Below are 25,292 nucleotides of genomic sequence, written 5' to 3' on the forward strand. Positions count from 1 at the left end.
ACAGATTATTCCCGTGTCTAAATTTCAGCTGATGCAACATAAAAGTTGTCAAAATACTTTTTATTTTTCTTTTCTCCATCCAAGGCAAAGTGTGTTATAAGCATTTTGAAACAGAAGTCTACCAAATTAAGCTATACTAATGAAACCTATGACATAGTCTGATAGGTTTTATTTCTGAATGAGTGTGTTGGTAAATCAGTGAAAAGTAGGGACACTCAGCATCTGCAGAACAGCTGCAGTTCTCATGCAGCAATAACCTTTAGTTAATTTGTCTTCAGAACATGTCTATGTGGAACTTGGGAAAGTGAAAAGGAAACATTTCTATTACTGCATTAATCAAAAGAGCAAGGGAATGCTGGTAAAGCACTGAATATGCTTTTCATCAAAATAGTTTATTAAGTAGTTCATAAAACTGGACTCTGGTCCTGAAATTAATAGGGGAAAAATATAAACTGCTAAATTCTGTAGTCATGATCTGTCAAAAAAGCCAGATGCCTCTTGAAAACAGTTGGTATTTACATCCATTGCACAGAAATCAAAAGGGGAAATAAAATTAAGCAACATCAGTTTGCTGAAGCATAGGATCTGCAAGTATCACAAATAGGGAAGCTTCAGTATTCAACTCTGCAATGACAAAATAGTTCCAGTTAACTTATTTGCTGAATTAAGAGTTTCACGTATTATTTAACTGTGCAGAAGGTCACAAAAGGAAATAACCTTGTTGATCTCTTTCCATTAATATCCCTCACATTGTTTGTCCTATGAATTATGACTTATGGGAAAATTAACTGTCCATGCTATACATCATACACAAGCAAGTCTTAAACAGTGTATGCTGTAAAAATATTGACATGCCTCCAAGAGGTTAATTTCCCTACACATTAGACCTTTTTTTTCCAAAGGAAACAGTAACACCTATTTGAACTGCATAATAGAAATAGAACACCAGTTGTTGAAATTGGTTTTTTATGGACTCATACCACCTAAATCTCAATGACTTCATGTTTCACTCTAAAATAGAAACTACTCCAAAAGTTGGGGGTTATTGCAGAATTAATTAATTTTCTCATCACAGTAATTTACCCCATGTCTTCTATTTTATACATCTGGGCCAGGAGGTCTCTAATCAAGCATGTTGTTAGCTAATTGTTATGTCAAAGCAAAATTAGCAGCAGGACAGCAGTGGTTGGTAGTGAGGGATTATTCATTCAAATGTAATCGTTCAATTTGCCAAAACCCCTCAAAATTCACCATGTGGCATCTTAAAACTGCTTGGTTTCTGATCAGTGGTGTTACATTCACTTTCTCTTCAAGGCTTGTTTGCATGCTTGATTTCATGGTGTAGAAAGAGCAATAAATGTTTTCAAAGGCCTGACTACTCTGTTTTTCTATCAATTCACGTGGTGGCTTGGCCTCAATTTGCCTTAGAGAGGATCTGTGCTTAGGTCCAGCCCTGTTTGGGCTGAACATCCTTCTGTGATTTTATTCTTGAATTTTACTGCATGGAAAATGAAGCCTCAGATTTAGGACATTCCTTTCAGTAAAGGTAGTGTGGGAAAGCAATGGGAAGTTTCCACAAGGATGGAGAAAGGCAAAACATAGAACTCATTGCAGACCATGAAATCAATAAGTATTATCTAAATCATGTCTGGGCAGACTATAACAGGTTCCACAAACACTCCTGTACACCATGTGAGGACTTTTTAGAAAACATGTGTGTGTGTTTTGACTGAAAATGTCTTATACTGCCTATTTTTTAAACACTGTTTTGTAAAATAGATGCTTATGATGGAAAGCTGCAAAGACAAATGTAACTCTTGCATTGCTTCTTACAAAGCAAAAGAAAAAAAAAATAGAATGGTTTGTGTTGGAAGGAGCCTTAAAGATAATCCAGTTCCAACCCCCTTGCCATGGGCAGGGATACCTTTCACTGGACCATGTTGCTGAGATTCCATGTTGCTGTGTTCTGTTTCCATTGTCAGATGGAATATTTCCATGCAAAATGTGCTTAATCTGAAGAGGACAGCTCTTGTGTTATGTCTGTAGCTGTAGACATAACAGCCATCTGTAAACCTTCAGTAGAATAGCACTTGGTACAAATAAGGAGTGCAAATTATCATTACAAAATCAGTGATCTTGACTTGTACTTCTTTTCCATGTGGCCTTAAGATAAGGCTTCACAAAGTCACAATGTCAGTAGGGTAATGCATCCACTTTGTAGAAGTGCTAGTATATTCAGTAAAGGAAATTATATGTATTTTGTATGGCTCAAACCTTACTTAAAGTCCTTCTTGTTGAAAGTCTGTCAGGAGAAAAAATTAATCAAGCTCGTGCTGCAAAAGTATTAGTCTTCTGTTTATCAGTAGTTTCTTTCCAAGTAATTTGTTTTGCTCTTCACCATTTATGTCTTGCGCACTGTGTCCGTCCTTGAGGAAGAGCTCCTGCACACCTTTCAATGGAGCCACAGAAAATGGTAGAAGAATAAACACTTTCTCCCAACATGTCTCTGAAGAACTCCTCCTCTCCTACTAAGAGGATTTAACTAAGGACAAAAATATGCTCCTCAGTGCACTATAGTAGTAATAAGGATTCCAGATCCAAAATCTTACCTCTAACACCACATTGCAGAAATATTTACATTAGCTAAACCAATCACTGTAAATCTGGACCTTGGTTTGGGCAAGGAGGTTCTTATACACTACCATGCTGAATGCTTTGATTAACAGCTACTGCCTGATTGAGAGCCTGTTTTACTTTGCAGCTTAGTTCCATTCAGACTTATTTTTTTGTTGTTTATTCCTATACCAAACTGGATTTTTGTTTAAATGGTTTTTGTTTGAGGTCTTGCTTTATAGTTTCTGATACAGTAAAAAGAAAGCAGCACTATCTCCTCTCACCCTTTATTTTTGCAATACAACTTGCTTATCTTCTTTAAATAAAATTGATGACAAAACCTATGTTGTTCTCAAGGGCAGTGAGGTCCAGTTTCAAGATAAGGAAGTTTTGGAGTTCTCCTCTTACTGCAGGCTAATTAAAGGAGGATTTAAGTTTACAGCCTAGACTGAAGTAGGAAATTAAAGAAACTAGATGAGTTTCAAACTGTATTTTGCTACTCTGTTGTGCCTATAATTGAACTAAGTCAAATGGTTTTCTGTGGTTCTCTTCTACAGGCAGGCACCTTCTGTTATTAAATGGAGAACCTTTCCTGGAACTGTTTTTCTGTTAATTTTCAGATACTGCAGAAGTTGGGAAGCTAGGAGGGCTAAGTTTGATCTCCACCCATTTGTTTGTCCCACAGGAGATAATTCTCTCATCATTTCAATCAGGATTATTTGCCAAGATATTTTCCACTAACTTTAAAACTCTCTCTAAGTCTTTGTTCTCCATGCCAAGTGACACAAAAAAAAACTGTGCACTTGCATCTTGGGAAGCATCATATCCTCAGGAAAGCTCTCCTTATTAGGTTTATTACTCAGCTGTAACTTTCCCTGCAAAACTCAAGCATATCAATGCACTTTGTGATGTTTGTGTCCACCAGGGAAGGAAAAGGTGGTGGTGCTAGTTACCAGCACTGACTGAGCAGCTAATCTTGCAGAACATTACACAATACTAAGACTGTTTCTCCAAGTAGAAGCAATCCTAGGGATTTTTGTAGATAGAGTAGAATTCATTGCAGTGATCAGCATTTACACCTATATGAATTACTAAAATGGCCAGCACATGAATGTCTGTTTTAATTGGGGGGTAGGATGTGGTGAGTGGAGTGTGTGCAGGGGAAAGTAAGGAAAAAAATATTCAATATAGCAAATGCTGGCACTATAGAGTGCCATAAAATTTTTATCATTGAGTCTTATGTATCCCGTTTGATGCTGCTCGTGCTTTGTCTAATTTTGATTATCCATTCAAGCAGGGAATAGCTGCCAGGATTATTTACCTTTTCTGTTTCCAAACAATTATGTGGAATTAATTTATCTGTAAATTCACAGTTTGTCTCCACTGGACTGTGTCCTGAAGTTTCTAGACTCATAAATATTATATTTAAGCCACAATTAGAGTTTTATGTGTCTTTCAGGTTCAGGCATGTAAAGAGATGGTTCTTTACATTTCCTCCAAATTCATGATTTATTGCATGGCCTTCAGATAACAAGCTAAAACCAGAGCAGAACATATATCTTCTAAATTTGTATGTAAAATTTCCCCCCCTTCTTGTCTCTGACTAATGAGAGCTATTTCTGGATAATAAATTGAGATTGTACTTGAAGAGCATGATTTCTGCTGTCTAATACGAGTTAATTAACAGATTGCCTTTCTAAAGGATCACTTAGTCTGATTAAATTGTAATTGAAAAACAAGAAAAACAGATGAGCACTTAAAAGACTGAAATAAGGAGTGTTTCTGCCTGTGACAAATGTGCATTCTCTACCCTCATTCATTTTACCAACTAGGAAGCAGAAGAGTAAGAGGATACAAAGAGAGGTGCTTGTGCCTGTATTACTGTCTTCAGTGAGACTGCCCTTTGCATGTTAAATCAATTTCTTCCTCTCTTCACTGGGTTGTCAGCAGTTATGGATTAACTAAGCCAAGTGCCTGGTCTCTGTTACAAATTCATCATTTTAGCATTGTTCCCACAGACACTCTGCACTTGCAAAAACAAAAAACCCAGAAGGAAAAAATCCTGAAATACCCAGATTGAAATTTGTCACTCTGTTTCTTTTGAGACTCAGTCCACTGAAGAACTTTCTGCATTGTTTAACATGTGTATAATTGGTGCTGTGTTAAAATAGTGGTGCTGAAGATAAAGGGTGGAAAAATACTATCTATCATCAGTGCCTGGGAGAAGGTGTGGGAAAACTATTTTCCATTTGGCAGAATGGTTAGAAAGCAGGTCTGTTCTGCAAAGTCAGGACAGATTCTTAAGCTACTACTCTTAATAAAGGTAGGGAGGTGTGACAGTATTATCTCTTATGTTTTATTTATAATGGCATTGTATCTAACCACAAATTCTTCTGAAAAACTTCACTCACACACATTTTTGGAAGGTCCTGGAGACTGTATGAAATAGCAAAATGTGGTGGGTTGATACTGGCTGGATGCCAGGCACTTCCCTCCGCAACGGGACAGGAGAGAGAAAATACAGGGAAAAGTTTGTGAGTTGAGATAAGGACAGGGAGAGATCACACACCAATTACCATCACAGGCAAAACAGTTTCAACTTGGGGATATTAACTGAATTTATTACTAACAAAATCAGAGCAGGATGATGAAAAGTAAAATAAATCTTAAAAAAAACCTTCCCCTTGAACTCCTCCCTCCTTCACAGGCTCTACCTCCTCCCACTCAGTGGCTCAGGGAGATGGGGAATGGGGTGCCATGGTCAGCTCATCACACTGCTGGCACTGCTCAGGGAGAGGAGCTGTTCCCCTGCCCTGCCATGGGGTCCCTCCCACAGCTCTCCATGAACTGCTCCAGCCCGACTCTGTCCCATGGACAGCAGCTCTCTCTGAACTCTGCATGGGGGTCACCCTTCATGGGGCTCAGTCCTTCAGGCACAGCAGCTCTCTCTGAACTCTGCATGGGGGTCACCCTTCATGGGGCTCAGTCCTTCAGGCACAGCAGCTCTCTCTGAACTCTGCATGGGGGTCACCCTTCATGGGGCTCAGTCCTTCAGGCACAGCCTGCTCCAGCATGGGTGCCCCACAGGTCCTACCAGGAAACCTGCTCCAGAGTGAGCTCTCTCCATGGGTCTGCACGTTCCTGCCAGGACCCTGCTCCAGCACGGGCCTCCCTGGGGTCACAGCCTCCTTTGGGCATCCAGCTGCTCTGCTGTGGGGCTGCTCCACAGGCTGCAGGTGGATCTCTGCATCCCCAGGGACCTCCATGGGCTGCAGGGGCACAGCTGCTCCACCATGGTCTGCACCAGGGGCTGCAGGGGAACCTCAGCTCCAGAGCCTGGAGCATCTCTGCCTCTCCTTCTGCACTGACCTTGGTGTCTGCAGAGCTGTTCCTCCCACATTCTCACTCCTCTCTGCTCTGGCTGCAGTTTCATTGGAGCAATACCATTTTTTTCCTTTTTAACTGCATTATTATAGAGATGTTGCCATCATTTCTGATAGGTCCAGCCTTGGCCAGTGGCACATCCATCTTGGAACTAACTGGCTGGCATTGGCTCTGCTGGACATGGAGGAAGCTTCAAGCAGATTATCACATAAGCCACCCCTGCAGCCCCCCAAGCTACCAAAGTGTGGCCACAAAAACACAATGGATTCACTAACCTGTAGCAAGGATGCTGTTGTTTAAATACTCTTTGCGTTTACAGGTGATTCTGGGATTGGGTAGTGTGAATTTTAAGAACAGCTAATGTGATAGAACTTCAGATGCAGATAAGAGTTCACTGGCATATCCAGCAAACTCTTTTGCAGAGAGATTTTGGAGCTCATGTTGAGCAGTTCCAGTTTCCTTTGGGGAATGTCAGTGTTCTTCCTTGGTTCTGAGCATGTAAATAAACCTTATAGAAGCTTCCTCAGAATTACACTAAATGGTGAATATTCTCAAGTGTAAAGGTAGGTGTGTAGGATTAAGATGTCAATGTTTTCTAATCCTCTCCAAACTCAGTTGCACCCTTTGAAGGACACACACAGGGCTTCCTTACAGCGCAGTGATGCAGTTGTTTAGTCAAGTGTATTTTCTCTCTGGTAAAGACCATTTCCATGTTTCTCTGTGTTTGATAGTATCTTGTTTGGTAGTTTCTTGTCTTTGGTGTTCTTACTGGACAGCCTGTTCTGTACTGGTTTATCAGTAAATTAAAAGAGATGTTGAGCTCTAATCCACAGTTTTCTTCATAGCATGTACTTAATTACTTTCATTGGAATCTGCTTTCAAAGTCCAGTGAAGGACAAGGTTTTCCACTCTGTGCTTTCTCCACCTAAATGGAAATAATAAAATATTGCAATAAAACTAGCAAGACTGCTTAAAAAGAAAGTGCCAGCCACATCTAAGTCTCAGAACAGGAGGTTTCCCACTTAAAAACAAATCAAAAATGAATTGTGGCAAAATGACTTAAATAAGAAATCAAGAACAAGACATGTAAAGAAATCTTCTGGGTATTCTGTGTTCTAAACTAACAGCCAAAAATGATGCCTAATTTGCTGTCTGTTGTATCACAAAACTATGCAGAGTGAAAACCAGGCATGTATTTACATGCATTCTTTAACTATCAGGCTCAGATGTAGGGACAGCTTTGTATGAAGTGGCATGTGCTGGAAGCTCAGTTAGGTAAGAAAAAATCTGCTTAGGTGAAGGCACAAGTTCCTGACAGACCAAAGTAAAGCATAATGAAGGGAAAGCAATAGTGAGTCTTGGTTCTGTAATTAATTTATGCATTGAGAAGCACTGTTGCATGAACAGAATGAAACACTGAGAAGTTGGCTGGGTAAATGAAGAATCAACAAGATTAGCCAAACTCTTTCTGCAGAGCAAGTTCAATCTTGTTATATAACCTTTTGGGTAAAGTATGTTATATACAATGCATTCAAACTCTATATATACCCTTCTGGTTTGTATGCTGTAAGATACTGGTGCATCATTTAAAGTCACTTGTAGCAAATTTAAATATCTTTTATAATTGTCTTATTAAAAGCACACAAATAAACAAAAACCACTGACATGTTGAAACAGTTTTAAAAAAACAGCAAAACCCCTTTCAGTTCTTCTTTTTCCCAAGACTGTGAAAAAGTGAGAAGATAATATTCTATTTGCTGTATTGATAAAAGTGTGAAAATATCATCTCATTCTGGATTAAATCTTGCTATTGTTGGAAAAAAACTCTTCCCTTGAAGTATGTTAATCCATGTTTTGCCAGGATTTTTTTCCCACACTGGGAATTTTCAAAACTTTGTCTTTTGATAAGAGAACTATATTTTAAGACTAAACTGTTGATTGAAAAATGCAAAATATGTGTGCACTTGCTATAGCACTTGCACTGCATTTATAAAGTGATTGGTTATGACAGCAAGGGGAAAACTTCTCCCCTGCTGTTTGTAGTTGATCTACATTGGAATGTAAACCTGAGGAATAACACTTGCTTTCCAGGGTTTGTTTTTATTTTTTTCTTCTATTTCTATTCATACATAAAGGAGAAGGAATGCTATATAGTCTAGTGATCTCTAGATTTTGCATAAACTTCATGTATTCTTTTGGTTATGTGTGTTATTTACATCTGTCAACATCAAGCATGAAGCTTGTAGAGTTTCTGTTCTTCTAGAAGTGAAAGTTAACATTATTCCCTCAATGATTACTTCCTATTTTTTGTTTCAGTTTCAACTTTGACCTTGTGGTAGGCAGCTACTGTCGACAACCCCATTGTCCTGTTAGAAACAAGACATTTCTGCCTTGGATTTTGTTTGTTAAAACAGACTATCTATACAAGTTCTAGGATTATCAAGAGTCTTGCAGAACCTAGTTTAACATAGGCCAGCTGGGTATTCACTCCTTTATGCTTAGCTGATCCGGAACCAAACTTGTGTAGTCAACCAGTGTCCTCTTCACTTAATGTGGAACTTATTAATTCCCACCATCCTCCTATACTGCAGGTGCTGCTGACTCATATCCTGCACCTCTTGCTTCCAGCTCAACTCTCTGCATAGGTCAGTAAAGGACAGTAAAACTTTCACAGGTTAGCAAGACACAAGGGTGTTGCCTGTCAGACTGAGACAATGTGGTTCATTTGTCTTATTTTTCTTTCTCAGAAAAGGTCGCAAACCATTCCCCACAGAAGAGAAGTAGGAAATCCAGGACTCAGCTAAAAGACTTCTTTTACATCTGGCATGGTTCTTGCCCTGACAAACATGAAATTCATACTGCAAACACAGATAATGCTGAGAGGGAAATGAGAGGTCAGCTATCCTAAGTCCTGCTGGTTTGTGTAATCCTGCAGAGACTGTCAAGTGGCAAAGGCAGCCTCAAGGGCTTGTCCACTTGGCTCCGTGTGCTGGCCCTGGTCATGTTGCCAGTGTGATTCCGATGGGAACGCGAGCAGTTAGGGTAGGTCTGTCATTACACTAGAGATGGCAATGAGAAAGGATGGCAGGAACCACAATTGTGTGCTTTTCTGGTGGCTTTGAGCTGCTCAGAAAGGGAGGATGGTTACTACCATGCTTTCCTGAGAACTCTTGCCTCCAGCAGATCACATATGAAATGTGCCAGGTGCTAAGTGGCAGAAACATGTCCAGAGAGGGTGCTGCTGTTTTGTATTCTAGGCTGTGTGAGGTTTTTGTATTCTAATCCTTAAAGAATTTTTTTTTCCTTTCCAAGAAGTGATGAGCTTCCATTTCTGTGCACTGACACATGTATAGCAGCCGCTCTAAAGATGACATGGGAATAGCTGATCTGTCTGCTGCCTCAGTGAAATCATTTCACCGTATGGGAATTCTCTCAGCTTTCTGCAGCTCTGCCACGTTGTGTCTCTGGCTACCAAAGTAAGCAGCGTGGCACAGCAGGATTTTCTTAGCAGTACTGCATCTGTCTTTGAAGTTGGGAAGAGAGGTGAAAAAATATATAGGTTAATATGAAGTCTTTGAAGAACTCAAACAGGAATTTTTAATAAAACATTACTTGTGTACACCTCATAGATCTAGACATGAAAAGTAATTGGGGAGAAAGAGTTTTTTATTCATTGGTAAAAACATTAGTTGCATAGTTGGCTTCACTTTCCCCTTCCTTACCCAAAACCCAAGCTGCCAAGGTATTCCGGAGAGGAAAATATTTTCTCTGATGGACAGTATCTTCCATTCAGTTGGGGCACATTGGGGGTGCAGAGTGAAAGCCAATCACCTTCAGTATCTACCTTGTTTGTTGCTTTCTCTTTCTCCAGTGATTATAACTCAAAATAATAAATTATGCTGTTTAGTATTACATTACATATATATTTGTTGTTTAACAACTAAATACAGAAACTTACACAGTAGTTGAGCTATGACAGCTGTAAGCCAGGATTAATATATTCTAGTTTGACTGTGAATTTACAACTTGATCTAGCTATAAAGTACTTACAAAATTCAGACTGTGCCTGTGTCTGTGAAATAGCTTCTGCTACTTTTAATGTGTAAGCAGACATCAAAGTAAAGTATGCCAACAGGACAGGAAACTTCCACCCATGGCCACTGTGCTGCCTGTCTGCATAATGAGTCTGAGGATGCTGTCCTGTCAGTTTAGCTGTGACCACCCACAGGCCTTTTTCCTTCAAAAGGGTTACTGGCTGAGAGGGTTTCTTTTCTCTTTATATACATGTACTCAATCCTGGGGCAATATTATCCAGGTCAGCAGAACTTTATAATATATATCTGATCTGGGAGTCTTAACATGTGACTCAGGTTTTTTTTATTATTGGAAAGATATCCATTAACAATTAAATATGTTTTTATTGCATCTAAAAATAAGATTATTATAAACAGCTGAGTGCTACTGTAACTTTATAGCTGGAGCCAGAAAACCTAAATCACTGTAAAAGCCATGTGGGACGAGGGTATGCAATTAGCATGGCATGAATTTTAACTGTTTATGTAGTTTTAAAGTCACTATGAATTCCTTTAGGCTTTTTGTTCGTACAGTTGCTTGTATCACTTCACCTATCTGTTTAGCCCTGCTGCTACTGGATTTGGTTAAAAACTGAAATCTTGTTAAAGATGAACAGCAGTATACTGTTCATCTGATAGTTTAAATTTAAAATTTATTACCCTGGATAATTTTATTGTGATTGGCTAATTGTCAGTATTATACATACCTATGATTAGATAACTACTGCACTTCTCTGGTTTCTTCAAATTGTATTTAGATGTCAGTGTGAAAAAAGATTACCATTAAAGCTTTTTCATTTCTTGTAGGAAAGTCTCTAAAGTACTTGGTAGATTCTAAATTCAGTGTTTTTCAGTGCACGAAATCTTTGCATCCATGTTGATAAAACAACTTGAGAAAGAAGCAAAATTACTCCTATGTTCTCTTGGAGTCAGAAGTGAGGACAAAGCCTAGGAGTCCTCAAAGGATGCATCAGTTCTTGCTTTAATGGATTCAGCTTTCAGAAGCTGTGATTGTCCATTACATTGTAATACTCTTGGGAGTAGAATGAAAGCCATTGGGTGTAATTTCAGGCTTAATAGTTCAATTACATCTCCTTTCTTGTGGAAAAACAGCATTTCAAAAGACAATTGTTCATACCACTGGGAGAACCTTAAAGCTGCCATTAGACCTGGATGTGACATCCCAGGGAATGCTTTGAATAACACGGGAGGCTTTAGCCTCTTCAAAAGAGACCTGGCTCTGAGCAGTATCTGGCTCTTCTTCCTCTATGTAATAGGGTGCCTGTGGGGCAGGATCTGTTGCTCTAGTTCACATATTGTCAGTTTATTGTCTTCTGTCTTCAGTCTGGTGTGTCTGTCTATCTGGCCACAAATACCTCAGAAGTCCTTTTTCTTCCTCTTGCTTATTGTCATCAGACCCAACTGTTCCTTACTAGAGTCTCTTAAGATTTTCTTGCACTCCTTAACACTTAGAATAAAATCAGTAATGGTGTGTGACCTATATGGGCCAAGACTTCTCCTTGCTATTTTTAAATGTTTTGAGAACTTTCCAGCCCTACTCTTACTCATATGGGGGGAATTCAAGTGGCAGGTGCCTGAAACACTCCTGCCTTTATCAGTATGAACTTTCTTGAGGTGAGACCTAAGGCGATGTATAAATTATAAGTTAGTTATTTTCAGCTTTTGCATTTGTGCATACTTGAAAAAGTATTTTAAAAATACGTCTCTCAAGATACTAACACTTGCACCACCTACCCTCTTCTTCCTCTTCTTCCTTGCCTTGTTTTTTACAATCCAAAGACTTTTTGGTGGAAGTTTTCTGTAGTTTAGGAAATCAAGCACAGCCAACCTGGGGCATTCTATATCCTCACATATGAAAACAAAGGCATCTCTGACATTTGAGCCTAACAGATTTGCCAAGCAAAAGAACACAACCATGTTTGCTGTTCAGTTGTATAGTGTCCACTCACTTTTTTTTTTTTTTTTTTTTTGAGCCAGAACCTTTAATTATTTCAGTATGGGCAAAAGTTAAGCTGCTTGGAAAGCAGCTACATATTTCCCACAGCACCAAAGCTATATAAGCATGTTTTGTGACTTTGTTCCTGCAGCTGGGATGCATATAGCACATTCAGACTTATTGCAGGCATAAAGTAACTTAGAAGTCTGGACTATAGATCTTATATAATTGTGTGCTAATAGCCAATAGCTGTGTGCAAATAGGGACAGGAAGAGGGTGTCAGCTGTGTCTGGAGAATTATCTCTGGTTCACCATAACAAGGGTTCATATAACTTGTGGAGCTGGCCATCTCCCCCAGAGTGTTAGCTGCCTGGCTGCAAAGGGCAGCTGTGTGCCACTCAGTCCAGCAGCTCCTTCCCCTCAGATCTGGGACCTCTTCAGACCTCCAGACCTCAAATCCTGGCAGGTCTTGACATACTCGTATGTACTGGGAAGCTGAGCTCGTGAGGTCAGGCCAAGGTGGATTAATGCAATGAGATAATGGGAGTGGATAGTTCACTGGGTCTCTTGGAGATCTCTTGCTTTGTGAGGAAACAATAACTAAAAAATATCCAAGTCTGATTATGGAATGGAGAATGACTGGAAAACTGGCTCTTAGTGTAACATTTAGGCAATAGAAGAAGTCAGGGCATCTTTTCAAGAATAATAGATAACAGATTGTCAGATTGTGTTTTTGAGGTGATTTGGATGTCCTTTGGGACTTTCAGGAAGTTCCTCCGCAGACCATGGCAGAAATGAGTGATTGTACTTTGATTGGTTTCTTCTCAGATGAGCTCTTGTGATACTTTTTTTTTTTTTTGGAAGAGGGTTTGTGTGTTTTACTTGCCTGCTCTCAAAACATTGTGTGTTTTACTTGCCTGCCCTCAACCTGCCTGTTTTAGGGCTGCTTCTCATTTGTACACCACTTTCTCATGATAAATGAGTGCCTTGGTGAGAACTCTGTCCCTTTTCTATCCAGAGCCTGTAGGCTGTGGAAAGACACTGCATCCAGTTTTACACACACTTTGACTTTACCAGGAGAAAAAAAAATCGAGTTCTTTACCTTCATTCACTTTCAATGCTTCTCCTTTTATCTCCTGGAACAGCCTGGAACAACACATAACAGTGTGTTGAAAGTGCATTTTTAATTAAATCATGTGCATCTTGTATATGTACAATACATTCACTTTGAGGGCATTTTTATTACAGTAGGAGGGTGGTAATATGTAATAAGTCTCAAGAATAATTAAAACTTGTGTTAACTTGTGTATGTTTGTATGTAGTGATTGAACTTTGTGTTCTCTGCTGGGTCCAAGATCAGATCTTAATCAAGTAGAAAGGAAGGAAAGGGTGATGGGGGAAGGAAGAGTTGGTTGTTACCTTTAAAAGTTCTTGCCAGTTTAATATAAACATCATGTTATTTCTAAAAAAAATTTTTTTTAAAGTATATTGCTTCCAGTTTTTTAAATATTTAGCTGCAGATAGTTTTTTATGTTCAACACTTACTGAGGGAGAAATGCATACAGTGGGTAACATTATAAATCAACATTTGGAAATATCTTCACCTTTCCTGTCTGTTGATGTTGCCTCAGAGTTTTGTTCGGTGTTTACACTGAAGGGAAAAAAGCAGAGTAACGTGGTAAGGTTTTAACCTGCATCATGATGCTACAGGGCAAACATTTAAATAACTTGAGATTTCCGAGAGGGAATGTGGTATATCTGTTTGGTTTTTTCCTTTTACTTTGGGGAGGTAGAAATGCGCTCCAGAATCAGCGAGATGCAAGGCTTTGGTCTGAAACTTGCAATTTCTGCACAAAATAAGAATTACTGCTTTGCATTTATCACGACATACCAGATTCCAGCGTGGGAGAAGAAAAGGGCCTGATTCAAGGACAATGATTGGAATCCTGTTGCATGAAATGCTTTGAAAAAAATGTTAATTTCTCTGTCTTTGAAAAGTACAGTTTTAAGTGTTTGCTTTTAGATGGTTTGACTTCGTTAGAGACAGCAGGTGAATTAACATGAATCACATGAGCTTTGCCAAGGATTCTATGACATTCATACCCAAATCAAGCTGAGGCATGTAACAGTGTTTTGAAATGGATAGTAGTTCTGAAGACGTCCCTAATATTAAACCAAATTCAAGATCTGCACTGGAGGTTAAATGCTAGTTCAGTTTGCAGGAGTGTTATTTGCTCTCTGGAAGACATTTATTTGTTTTAAACTTGTAAGTCAAGTAAAAGTTTATCTGATTGAAACTCCCTATTGAAATGTCGGAGCACCTGAATTAATTTTTCTTATGTGAAGAAAGTTTTTAGTATTTCATAAAATTATTGTTATTGAATATACTAGGGCAGCCTTCACAAAAAACTCAAGAGATTATTTTGAAAGTATGAGCTAAGGGGGAAAACGTGAGAGGGACAGACACATTTTTTTTTAGGCTGCCAGGATTTTACAAGATTGCTTGTTACTTTTTCCTTACAGATTGTGTCAGACGCTGCTGGACAGGGGGTTGCCATCACTGGGAACAATACTTTTAACAACTGGAATTGGCCTAATGCTGTGATCTTTGCTGCTACTGTGATCACGACAATCGGTAAATATTTACTATGTCAACCTTTCTATCTGTAGTTCTCTGTAGGCTCTACTGTTTTTGTAGTCTCCCATTTCTGTGTCAAGGTAGCCACCGAATAGAGTCCCCTGGCTGGAGTTGCCTAAAGTGTGTGTTCACCTGCAGATTCATGGAGGAAAAAACCAAGGGCTTTGGCACCCTCTCCATGTGTGTACAGAAGAGGGAAGTGTGCCTTTCCAATAAGTAATGGACTAAAGGTGCTGTTGGGGTTGGCTGGTGTCATTCCATTTCCATTGATTTATGCACTTAAATTTCCAAATCATAAAATTCCAAAACAAAAGCATAACAAAGCATTCCATTAAATGAATACCTAAAGCAAGTGCATATGAGGTTTTTGGATTGCTGTCTTGTTACACACACGTGTTCTCTTGAGCTACTACTAAATTATCAGTGTTCCTGGCTTGCAGAACTAACTATATTTTTTATCCACCTCTTAAAAAAAGGTGAAGCAGAGCAACTGTTGCTTTTTAAATATCACTACTGATTTGTCCTTATAAAGATCCTCTGCACTGGAAGACGTCTTTCTCCTGTGATATACAAGTTTTCAGAACTCAAAATCATTTTCCTTCTGCTTTTGCAGAAAAATCTTTGCTACATGGTGCTGTTACACACTTGTTGCACAATTAAAAAAAAAGGGAATGCAAAATAACCAGAGAAGACCAAATGTAGAAGTCTTACTGTTAAACTGTATGCTGTACTGTGGTTTTCTTTATTATTTAAAATTCACAATACCCAGCTTATATTATAACTTATGAAAAATGTTGAAGTCAGTAACACTCCTAAATAAGAAGACTCTATCAGAAGTTCAGAATATAGGCTGCTGATTTTAGAGCCTGAATCTGCAATGCTCTCTTGGGTTCTATGACCAGCAAAGAACCAAATTCATTTGAAATATCTTGTACTTACTCGCCTTGCACTTAACTCACAAGCTCTTACCCTGCAAAGGTACCGCATCACAAGTTAAATGTGTATAGTGTATCTTTCACCAGGACCTAGCTTCAGGATGAATTTTGAGTTTCACTCTGTAAAATTAAATCAGTCAAGTTTTAACAATGCTGCTTAAGATTGGGACATCACATCAGAAGTTTTGAGATGAGCTTTATTTTCTATTTACCCATCTTGTCCAGAAAAATATTCACAAAATCTAGGGAACACAAAGTACAGTAATGGAATATGTGTTTGTTAGATTTGGAATGCATCCAGTTTCAGAAGATGGGCAGCTGAAGTAAAGTAATTCCCTTTTAGATGGTGAAGTAAGGAGTGCCCAACACAGTAGGAGCCCACACAGTGTTGTTTTGTGCACAGCTAGAATTGCCTTGGATTCTCTTCAGCCAGAACAGACGGAGGGTATGCTTATCTCTTCCAGGTTACGGAAATGTTTCCCCAAAGACACATGCTGGGCGTCTCTTCTGCATTTTTTATGGGCTTTTTGGAGTCCCTCTCTGCTTGACGTGGATCAGTGCTCTGGGGAAATTCTTTGGAGGACGTGCCAAGAGGCTGGGCCAGTTTCTGACGAAAAGAGGAGTCAGCCTGGTAAGCCCTTACTTGTTTACCCTTGAACTGTGTAGTTTTGATGCATGAATTAAGCTTGCATTTCATAACTTGCCTGCTTATCTTGTAGTAAATGAACACTTGCACAAATTTTCTCAAATGGTGTGCATTGAAAGAACTAAAAGAGGGATGGTATCTGATGTGTTAGTTCTGCAAGAAGTTTAGCAAAATGAGATCTCACAAAAACCTTTGGTACTACTTCTTATGTTAAAGACCTTTAGAACAAATGTACATGAGGCTCCATTTCACAGACGTTTCATTCAAGCTCCTCAGGCACAGGAATGATAATATGCTGTCCTGCTTGGCTCCCACCTGCCTGCATGCTAGCACAAATATTTCCTGCTGTGCAGTGAACCTACTGCAAAACAATATTTTGTTCTGTTACTGGCTTTTGCTTTTTGGTTTGTGGCATTTTGTTGGCTTTTTGGTGATGGTTTGTTTGGGTTTCTTTCTCCTCCCTTCCCCACTCTAAGTGAATCCTCAGTTCTAACTCTGCTCAGAAATGGGAGGCAGTGCAGGGTCAGAGTGCCTGGAGGGCACTGGGACTGCTTTAGGTCCTGCTTTCAGAATCAGAGCAAGAAATTTCTTGGGTTTGCACCTGAGAAGAGTGCAGAAAATAATGCACCTGAAAGTACAGGGTTTGCACCTGAAAATACAGAAAATAATAGTGAAATATGTGTGTATGTGGAGGTTTGTACAGAGGCTGGCATGAGGGACAAAGAGAAAGAAACAGAAATGGGAGAGAAACAACTTAAAATGCTTCTGATCTTCTGTCTTCAAATGAGTAAGAGGAAAATTAGAGGTACTGATGGCTTTTTAGACTAGAGTGCTATGTCCATATCCCATTCCAATTTATAAAATATTTGGGACTCCTTAAAATCTTCCAAGAACATGAAACAAAACTATGAGCAAATAATCCTTTTTGAGCAAGCAGTTGCAAGAATAGGGAGTTCTGCACAAAGGAAAAAAAAGGTGTGTTTACTTCAGTCACTTATAGGGACTTTTAATTATGGTAGCTAAATTGTTAGCACAAAACTGAAATATCTGGTACTGTCAGATGATTCTTGGTGCCATGGGTAGGAAAAAAAAATTGAGATCATTCCCTGACTTTTGCATTTTCTTTGCAGAGGAAAGCCCAAATTACATGCACGGCTATATTCATTGTTTGGGGTGTCTTGGTCCATCTGGTTATTCCTCCCTTTGTCTTCATGGTGACTGAAGGATGGAATTACATTGAAGGCCTCTATTTCTCATTCATCACTATCACCACCATAGGATTTGGAGATTTTGTTGCTGGTCAGTAATTGTATTTTATGTATTATTTTATTACATGCACAGTGTCGCAATTCTACTTCCAAACTCTTAATTTGAAAATATGTTTTCTAAGTTTTTAGAGCACATTTTGCAGGATAGAATATTCTGTTAAGGCTGGCTGCTGATCCAGTGGATTAGATCTGGCTCTTCAGTGTTGGTGTAGACACCAAAGGCCTTTATTGAGTTATTTTTGCAGCCGAGTTCTAGAGTCCATAAGTCTGTCTGGTACCCCAGGTCTGTATTTCAGGCAAAGAACTACCCTGCCCACCATGTTAGTTGTGCACCTTTGAATGGGATCTAAGCAGGATGTGTAGGCATTGGGCCTACACCTGCCTAGAACTAGTCAATGGGGAATGCTGAGCATATTCCTCTCTCCTCATAAACCTCTTCTTTCTCTAAAAGCCACTGCTTCATTCAGCACTTTGGTCCTCATACCTTGAACTCTGAATCTTTTTCTCAAGGAAGGTACCTATAGGTGCATGCTTCAGTGGCAGGAAGAAGACAGGTAATTTTTAAGCAGGAAAATGTTCACTTTTATATCTTACAAGGAGAGGATAAATATACTTCATTTTTATTTGGTTAGTCCAGTGGTCAGAATACATGTAGCCGACAAGTGGAAGATGTGGGATCAACTTTTTCTTTCATTTCCCCACTTGGTACCTCTCTGAGTGATGTTCAAATAACAAGGCTCTTTTAGTGAGGAAGAGAGCAGTTCTCAGGGTAACAACTTCAAGGTTTATCAGCTGTGACTCTTCTTACAGTAATGTTTTTGTTTTTAATTTCCTGTAGGTGTAAATCCAGATGCAAACTATCATGCGCTTTACAGATACTTTGTGGAGTTATGGATCTATCTGGGACTAGCTTGGCTCTCACTCTTTGTTAACTGGAAGGTCAGTATGTTTGTGGAAGTCCACAAAGCAATCAAGAAACGGAGGAAAAAAAGAAAAGAGTCATTTGAGAACCACCCTCGGCCTAAAAAACCCCTTCAAATGGGTACCTCAAAGGATGTCAACATTTTCAGCTTTCTTTCAAAGAAGGAAGAGACCTACAATGACCTTATAAAGCAAATTGGGAAGAAGGCCCTGAAGACAAGCAATGACAAAATGATTATAGTGGAAAATGCCAAACAAATGAACGCCAGTATAGATGTTCAGGTGACTTACACAAAAACAGAGTCATTTGAGTATGATGAGGCTTCCCTGGACATTCAAAATGGTCACGTACTGAGACCCCTCCATGACAAAAATATTGCAGACAGCCCTCTAGAAGGAACCATGTTTGTGAACCAGCTGGACAGGATTAGTGAAGAAGAAGGTGAAGTGTGGGATTCCAGAGACTATCGGCCCTTAATATTTGAGAATGCCAATATAACATTTGTAAATGAAGATGATGATGAAGAGGAAGATATCTCAGATGATGAGGAAACATCAAAATCCTCTATGGATGATAATCTTGCAGAGGAATCTGAAACTGCAAAAAAATTAGTAAAATTCCCATCCTCTGATGAATCTACCTTTACCAATAATGAGCTAGAACTTTCTGTGCCTTATGAACAGCTGATGAATGAATATAATACAGTAAGCAATGTGAAGGCTGCCACGTGAAGCATGCTGGACAATGTTTTTCTGAAAGGGGTCAGTGCATATTGAACATAGAGCAAGGAGAAAAGTGAGTTTGCAGCTTCTCCTGTCTCTTTGAAAACAAAAGCAAGTCCCAGACTAAGAAACTCCAGTCTCCTTTTCCCATCCTAAGTTGGCTTCTGAGCCTGTCAGCTTTGCTTTTCTGAAAGACTTGTAAAATAACAGTTGAATTTGGAGTCCCACTCCTTTTGATTTTATGGTTCTTGAACAAAATAGAAAAGACTAGTTAATACACTGGATCTGCTCTGAGTTCATGCATTTCATTGAGGAAATAGTTTGGGATTGTAACTATACTGTTGCAAGACTGTTTTGGGCATCAAACATGTTCGGTTACTCCATTAGCCTTTCACCTCTGAAAACCTGGATTTGAATCCAGCATTTATCACAAATGAAATCAAGGGGGTTGCTCTTTGTTAAGTTGTTACTGCCAAAAATATGGCGCTGTACTTAAAGAGAAACTTTGGATGGAATGCCAGGGCACACAGATCTGAGCTGAGCTGTGCTGGTAGACTGAGAAGGAAGATCTGAAACATCTCCTTTAGAATATGTCAGTGCTTGTCAAATTATAGTGAATTCTAATTTCATAAATAAAATACTAAAATTAAGAGTTCCAAAGGAATGGATCGAGAAGGAGCCCTCTATCAAGGAAAGATCTGGGATGAAGCTCGCCAGTTGGGCTGCTGAGATACACATCAGCCCCAGAACTGTCAAAGAGTAAAGTGACTGGAAGACTTACTGATCAAAGCATGTATGGGCACAAGCAGGATGCAATGAACTTTTTTAGTGTTGAAAGTGTCCTTCCACTGTCCATTTCCTAAAGGAAATACTTGAATGAACCTCATACAGTATCTGTGTACAGGTGAAGTTTTATTGACACTGTTCTTCTTAGGAAAAAATCACCTTGGGAAGCACAGATGTTCTCCAAATGCCCTAATGCCTGTCAGAGGGGACCTGTAGCACTGCTGCTGATCTGGGCAGTGTGTTAGTCAGTATTGTTGTTTGATGTTCCTCTCTGCCTTGGTACTTCAGACATGACTTGAATGGGAGATGATTTTTGAAACAGTTGATTACGCTTCATATATTGTTTTGTTTTGTTTTTAGAGTTTGACCTATGTGTGTATACAATGGTTATTCTATCTCACTCGATAGAAGTTTGGGCAATATCAAACCTTGGGCAGACTGAGATGTGATCAAATGACTTCGGGCCATAAGGCACTTTTTTTTAGAAGGAACTTCGGCTCTAAGCTTCTGAAAGTATTATTTTTTGACTTGGAGATGGGCTACTCACTAGAAGGAAGCATGTCTGTTCATAGCATGTATGCCCAAATTGTTTTGGCTACAAAGAAATTTTACCATGGTTTTCTTTTTTTTTCTTTTTCTATGTCTGTGCATTAACCCTGACAACTCTTTCACATGAGGCTCTTGATTATATGCTGGCAAGAGGTATTGGCTTCAGATTTATCCAATACATTTGGAACAGAAGATAGCCAAGACCTTTAAACCTTAACATGTCAGGTTCTGCTGATTTGTTTGGTTTTAGAGTATTTAAACCATTCTGGTATGTCCGAAAGTTTCCAAAGTTCATTGAACAGTTAAAAGTTGTCCCAGTCTCATTTTCAGTGTAATGCTGGCAGACTCACCAGCTCTGTAAGAAGACCTTTTGGAACCTTGCAATGCTAATCTTAAATTACTGGCTATTTCTGATAACTACAAATATTGGCTGCAGCTTCAGTTGCTGGCCTGTCCCATGCAAGAAGGAAGATATATGGGAAGCTAGCACTCTGCTTGGATAGCCTTTAGATGGGAAGTTTTGAAGTTATCTACTGTGAAACAAGGGACTGTCTTTACTATTCTGTTTTCTTTCCTAGAATTTTCCACACATATGACATTTTTTCAAATAGAATGTGAACACAATGGCCAAATTGTGGCCAACTCGTGTCCACCTGTCATGCGAAACAACTGTGGAGTCAACATCATTTGATTTGTATTTAATCTGCAATTTATGGTAGTGTTGTTGAAGAGAGATTCTCATTTGTAATCAAATTTTATTACATTTACGCTATTTGGAGCAGGGTGAATTTCACTTGTATCTGACAGGAAAGAAGGAGAGGCCGTATCAAGATGATTCTTATTTACTTCTAGTAAGATACCTTAATCTCCACTCTTCTAAAATTACTCCAAGCCCTTCAAGTTTTTGTGTCTGAAGGGCTGTGGTTGACAGCTGTACTCAATAACTGTAAGAAATGTTAGGTAGGATTATGTGCATATGTGCAGGATGCTTGTGTAGTCAGTTTAGCCTTCTCTTTTTTTTTAAATATTTTTTGTTTAAAAAAGTCCACACTAACTTAAAATAAAATGAGAAAGCACTCCATATAGTTTTTGTTGTCCTCCAACTTGTCTTCCATTATTTATGCAAAGATCAAAGTTTTAGTAACAGTTAGAGAGCTACAGGACAACGAGGAGAGAAAAGACTTTCAGCAAGTGCTTGAAATGGAAAAGCATAGTCCAATCTTCATTTAAAAAACAAGAAAAAAAGAAAAAATTCTCTTGAATACTGAAATAATACAACCCAGACACTTGGCTGGGCTGCTTTGATTGGGAGGGGATGTTGCACACTGGAACCCAGACACTGTTCTGTGTAGCAAAGTGCACTTGTATGCCAGAGCTGAGAATAGATGGGATCTGTTTCATATTATCAAGCTAGATGTGGCTCTCTGGCCTTTCCCAGTGTAGTCAGCATAGACTATAAGTCTGCATAATAAGTATCATGGGATTTAAAGTAATAGTTTAAATTTATTAAAACAAAGTACAATATTCCCAGTTTTTCGGGGAAACATGATCACACCTCACAAAACTGTTCTCAAGATATCCCACCATGTGCCTTAATGTAATCTTAACACTGGGAAAAAATTCCTCTTTACACAGGGGCCAACAGAATTGGTCTCGTTAAGCCCTACATGTTTCAGAGTTTTGGAGGGGTTTAGCTGGTGCATAGCTTTCATAATGGCTCTCTCCAAAAAGCTGAACCATTCCCAGGGTTTTTAAAATTATGGTGCCATCTCAGAAGTGCCGAAGAGCTAAACAGGACAGCTTTTTGCCTGCCTGTCTTCCACATCTTGAGAAAAGAAGCTGCCTGGGGGATCTAAACTAATATCTTTCTGCCTTCAGATTTACATGTAATTACTTAGAGGGGTGTCCAGGCTGGATTTTGTTCTATTCAGTTCCAAAAGTGTCTCTGCATGAATTCCCCAGTGCTACCTGGTTATGTCTTATAATTTCAATTATTTGGTCAATCTGGAAACATTTTCTTTGGATACCTATTGATTTCATTTGGCTAACTAATAATAATGTTAGTAGTTTTCTTAAAGCTATGGAGTTGGTTTTATAGGTGAGACAGATCTCTTCCTGGAAAGAGAGGAATGGGGGATATTTAAGGAAGGAAAAAAGCTTAAAAGCATGTATAAGGAAGGGATGGAATAGCAGTGAAAACTCTTCTTTCTAGCTGTTGCCTACAAGTAGATTTTATTTCCAGTCACATCATGTGAAGGATGGATTCACTTATTAATTTTGCCAAGATGAGCCAGTACTTTCAATTTTACTCTTTTTTCAAAAATTAAATCCTGAAATGTGACCATGGAAGTCTGTTCCTACAAAAGGCCTTTTAAGTGCTGTAAGACTACATGACCCCATTCTTCATGACATCGTTGTGATGCTTCTTGGGTTTGTACTGTGTTACTGAAGCATGTTTCTACCAGAAGGGCATCACTTTCAGATACCTGTCTCACATCAGGCAGCCTCACACATCTGATGATACACTGGTACGAAGTCACTGAGGAAATACAAAATCAGAGTGTTTAATTTTTCTGAACTAATGATTCGTGAATCTGTTGCTGGCAATGGATATCACAAAGCACACAGAATGAAAACCAGACTGATAACAGATCCATGGTAACACAGCTGTATGTGTGAAGATTTTATTTTTCCTCCAGTTGATCTGGGAGAGTGTGCAGAGACAGACGAGGAGAGCAAAAAGCAATATGTCTGTTGACTAAACAAAAGAACTTTGCAGACATGTCATTTTTGTGCCTTGTAGGATTCATTCCATTTGTGATGGATTTAACTTTTAAAAATTTGCTTGTCTTTCAGTATGGCTTTTGACATTTGTGCAGTTCTGACTCTTATCACTCCATAATATGCCTGTCTGTCTGTTCTTTGTTGCTGATTGTCACTGGAATCACACTGTATGTAAATATTTGCTAAGTCTTTGTAAAATGTAATTTATTTTAATATTTTGCAATAAAAAATTTACAATTTATCCTCTCTGTCATGAGAAGAATGGCAATCAGTATTTCTTTTTACAACTACCTACACTTGTAATGCACCTTACAGATGAGACTTGGTCCTGGCCCAAAGGTAAAGAGCCAAAAAAGCAAGCTATTTATGCAAGCAGATGCCTTAACTTGTACAGGGTATCGATGACTTCAGTTCAACGGCATCTGGTCTTCAATTAGATACAGCATAGCAAAGTATTATTCAATGTGGATTTTGGACAGCTGTTGAAAAATAAACTGAAGTTTATTTTAAGGGGTGTGTTTTATCAGTGGGCTGCTTTTAAAGAAGATGCACAGGGATGGGAAATGTTAGAATTATTCAGTACTGTGATAAAATAAAATGTACATTTATGACTGGTATCTGAATCTCATGCCAGAGCTATTAAAATATCTGAGTAGCTGTTTATGAATTTTTGCAGTATTTCTAGTAGCAGTGCTCACCATTTTTCAGGCTAGAACTATTTGCAGTCCTTCAGCTCCAGCAGTTTCCTTGGCAACACGCTGGAAGATAGCTAACTACCTGCCTTAATGGGCAGCAAAGTGTGACTTGGTGATACCCATGGTACAGATGGAGCCATCTGAAGAAATTGAGACAACCTCAGCCTGAGAGAGAAGAGACTGAACCTATTTTAGACAAATAAGTAGAATTGCTGAGGCACAAGCTGGGAAAGTGGGGAGATGCATGGGCATGGCAACGAAGGGTAGATGCTGTAGGATTTGAGTGAGAGTAGCCAATCTCTGCTTTTCCTCTTGCCACACAGCAGGAGCAGTGAAGGAAGAAGTGCCTGACTGGTGACTGGTGCCGAAAACAGCCAAAGAGGGAGGTGCAGCTCCTCATGGAGCTCAGGGCAGCACAGAGCATGGAGTCTGGAAAGCACCCAGTAATATTTCCATCAGCTCCCAGCAGGCTGGAGACTACTGTTCACCTTCTGCCCTCGGAATTTTAGTAGTGTCATTAATTTATTGAGGGGAAGGTGGCAAGAAGTAGGAAAACAGGACAAACCTGTATGTGTTACACGCCTGTTCTAATGGTCCATGCCTGGCTGCAGGTTCTCTGAACACAATAGCTTAATAGATAGATAAAATCACAGAGCAGCTGACACTTAAAAACCTGAAATGTTTTCACTGAATGTGTTTCCTAGGCCTTTGCCAGTACCTGGTGCAACATGAAACCAGCAACCTGCAGCTCATGGGCACAGAGAACTCAAACCTTTATTTCTGAGAGCTGAACATAGTAAAAAATCAGGATGAGTTGCAGTTCAGCACCATTTTAACAGGGAAATGCTACTCCATTCGGAGCAATTCCCTGTAGCTGGACCCGGGTCCTGAAGGACCCATGAAATGCCTGTCTCAATCTTATGCAAGGAGGTGGTGGAGCTCTGTTACCTATAGTTTAAAGAGGAAGGGTTTTCTTTTTAAATTTGTGACTTGTACCTTGTGTCTGTCAGCAAGGGTTGGCTGGTTTTTGGCATTTTTTTGGTTGGTTGATTTTTTTTTTTTTGGTTTTTTTATACACTTTTAGCCTCAACCTGCCCTTAGTAAGATAACTAATACTGTGATATATAAGAATAGAAGTATAAGAATAAAAGGTTGTGCTGAGTACAACATTCCTTAGATTTTTACTACTTTTTGTTTCTTGGGAAATTCCCTTGACCTGCACCCAGTCTGGGCCTCCTCCACATAACCTGCCTGGCCTTACTGCCTGATTCTGGGCTGTGGCTTCATCCCTGAGAAAAAGGGGGAAGTGATGGGTGAATG

At 39.2% G+C, this 25,292-nt stretch overlaps 1 protein-coding gene across 1 annotated transcript in view; it reads left to right on the forward strand.

Annotated features, from left to right (window-relative positions):
• The window catches only part of KCNK5 (potassium two pore domain channel subfamily K member 5), a 34,779-nt gene extending 11,261 nt beyond the window's left edge, over positions 1 to 23,518 (forward strand). The window contains exons 2-5 of the mRNA XM_059468301.1: positions 14,551 to 14,662; positions 16,065 to 16,231; positions 17,377 to 17,545; positions 18,353 to 23,518. Of these exons, the coding sequence (XP_059324284.1) occupies positions 14,551 to 14,662; positions 16,065 to 16,231; positions 17,377 to 17,545; positions 18,353 to 19,167 (1,263 nt within the window). The 3' untranslated portion in view covers positions 19,168 to 23,518. The remainder of the gene's footprint in view (positions 1 to 14,550; positions 14,663 to 16,064; positions 16,232 to 17,376; positions 17,546 to 18,352) is intronic.
• Positions 23,519 to 25,292: the final 1,774 nt, after the last annotated feature.

This window comes from Ammospiza nelsoni, chromosome 3 (assembly GCF_027579445.1).
Source record: "Ammospiza nelsoni isolate bAmmNel1 chromosome 3, bAmmNel1.pri, whole genome shotgun sequence".
NCBI lineage: Eukaryota > Metazoa > Chordata > Aves > Passeriformes > Passerellidae > Ammospiza > Ammospiza nelsoni.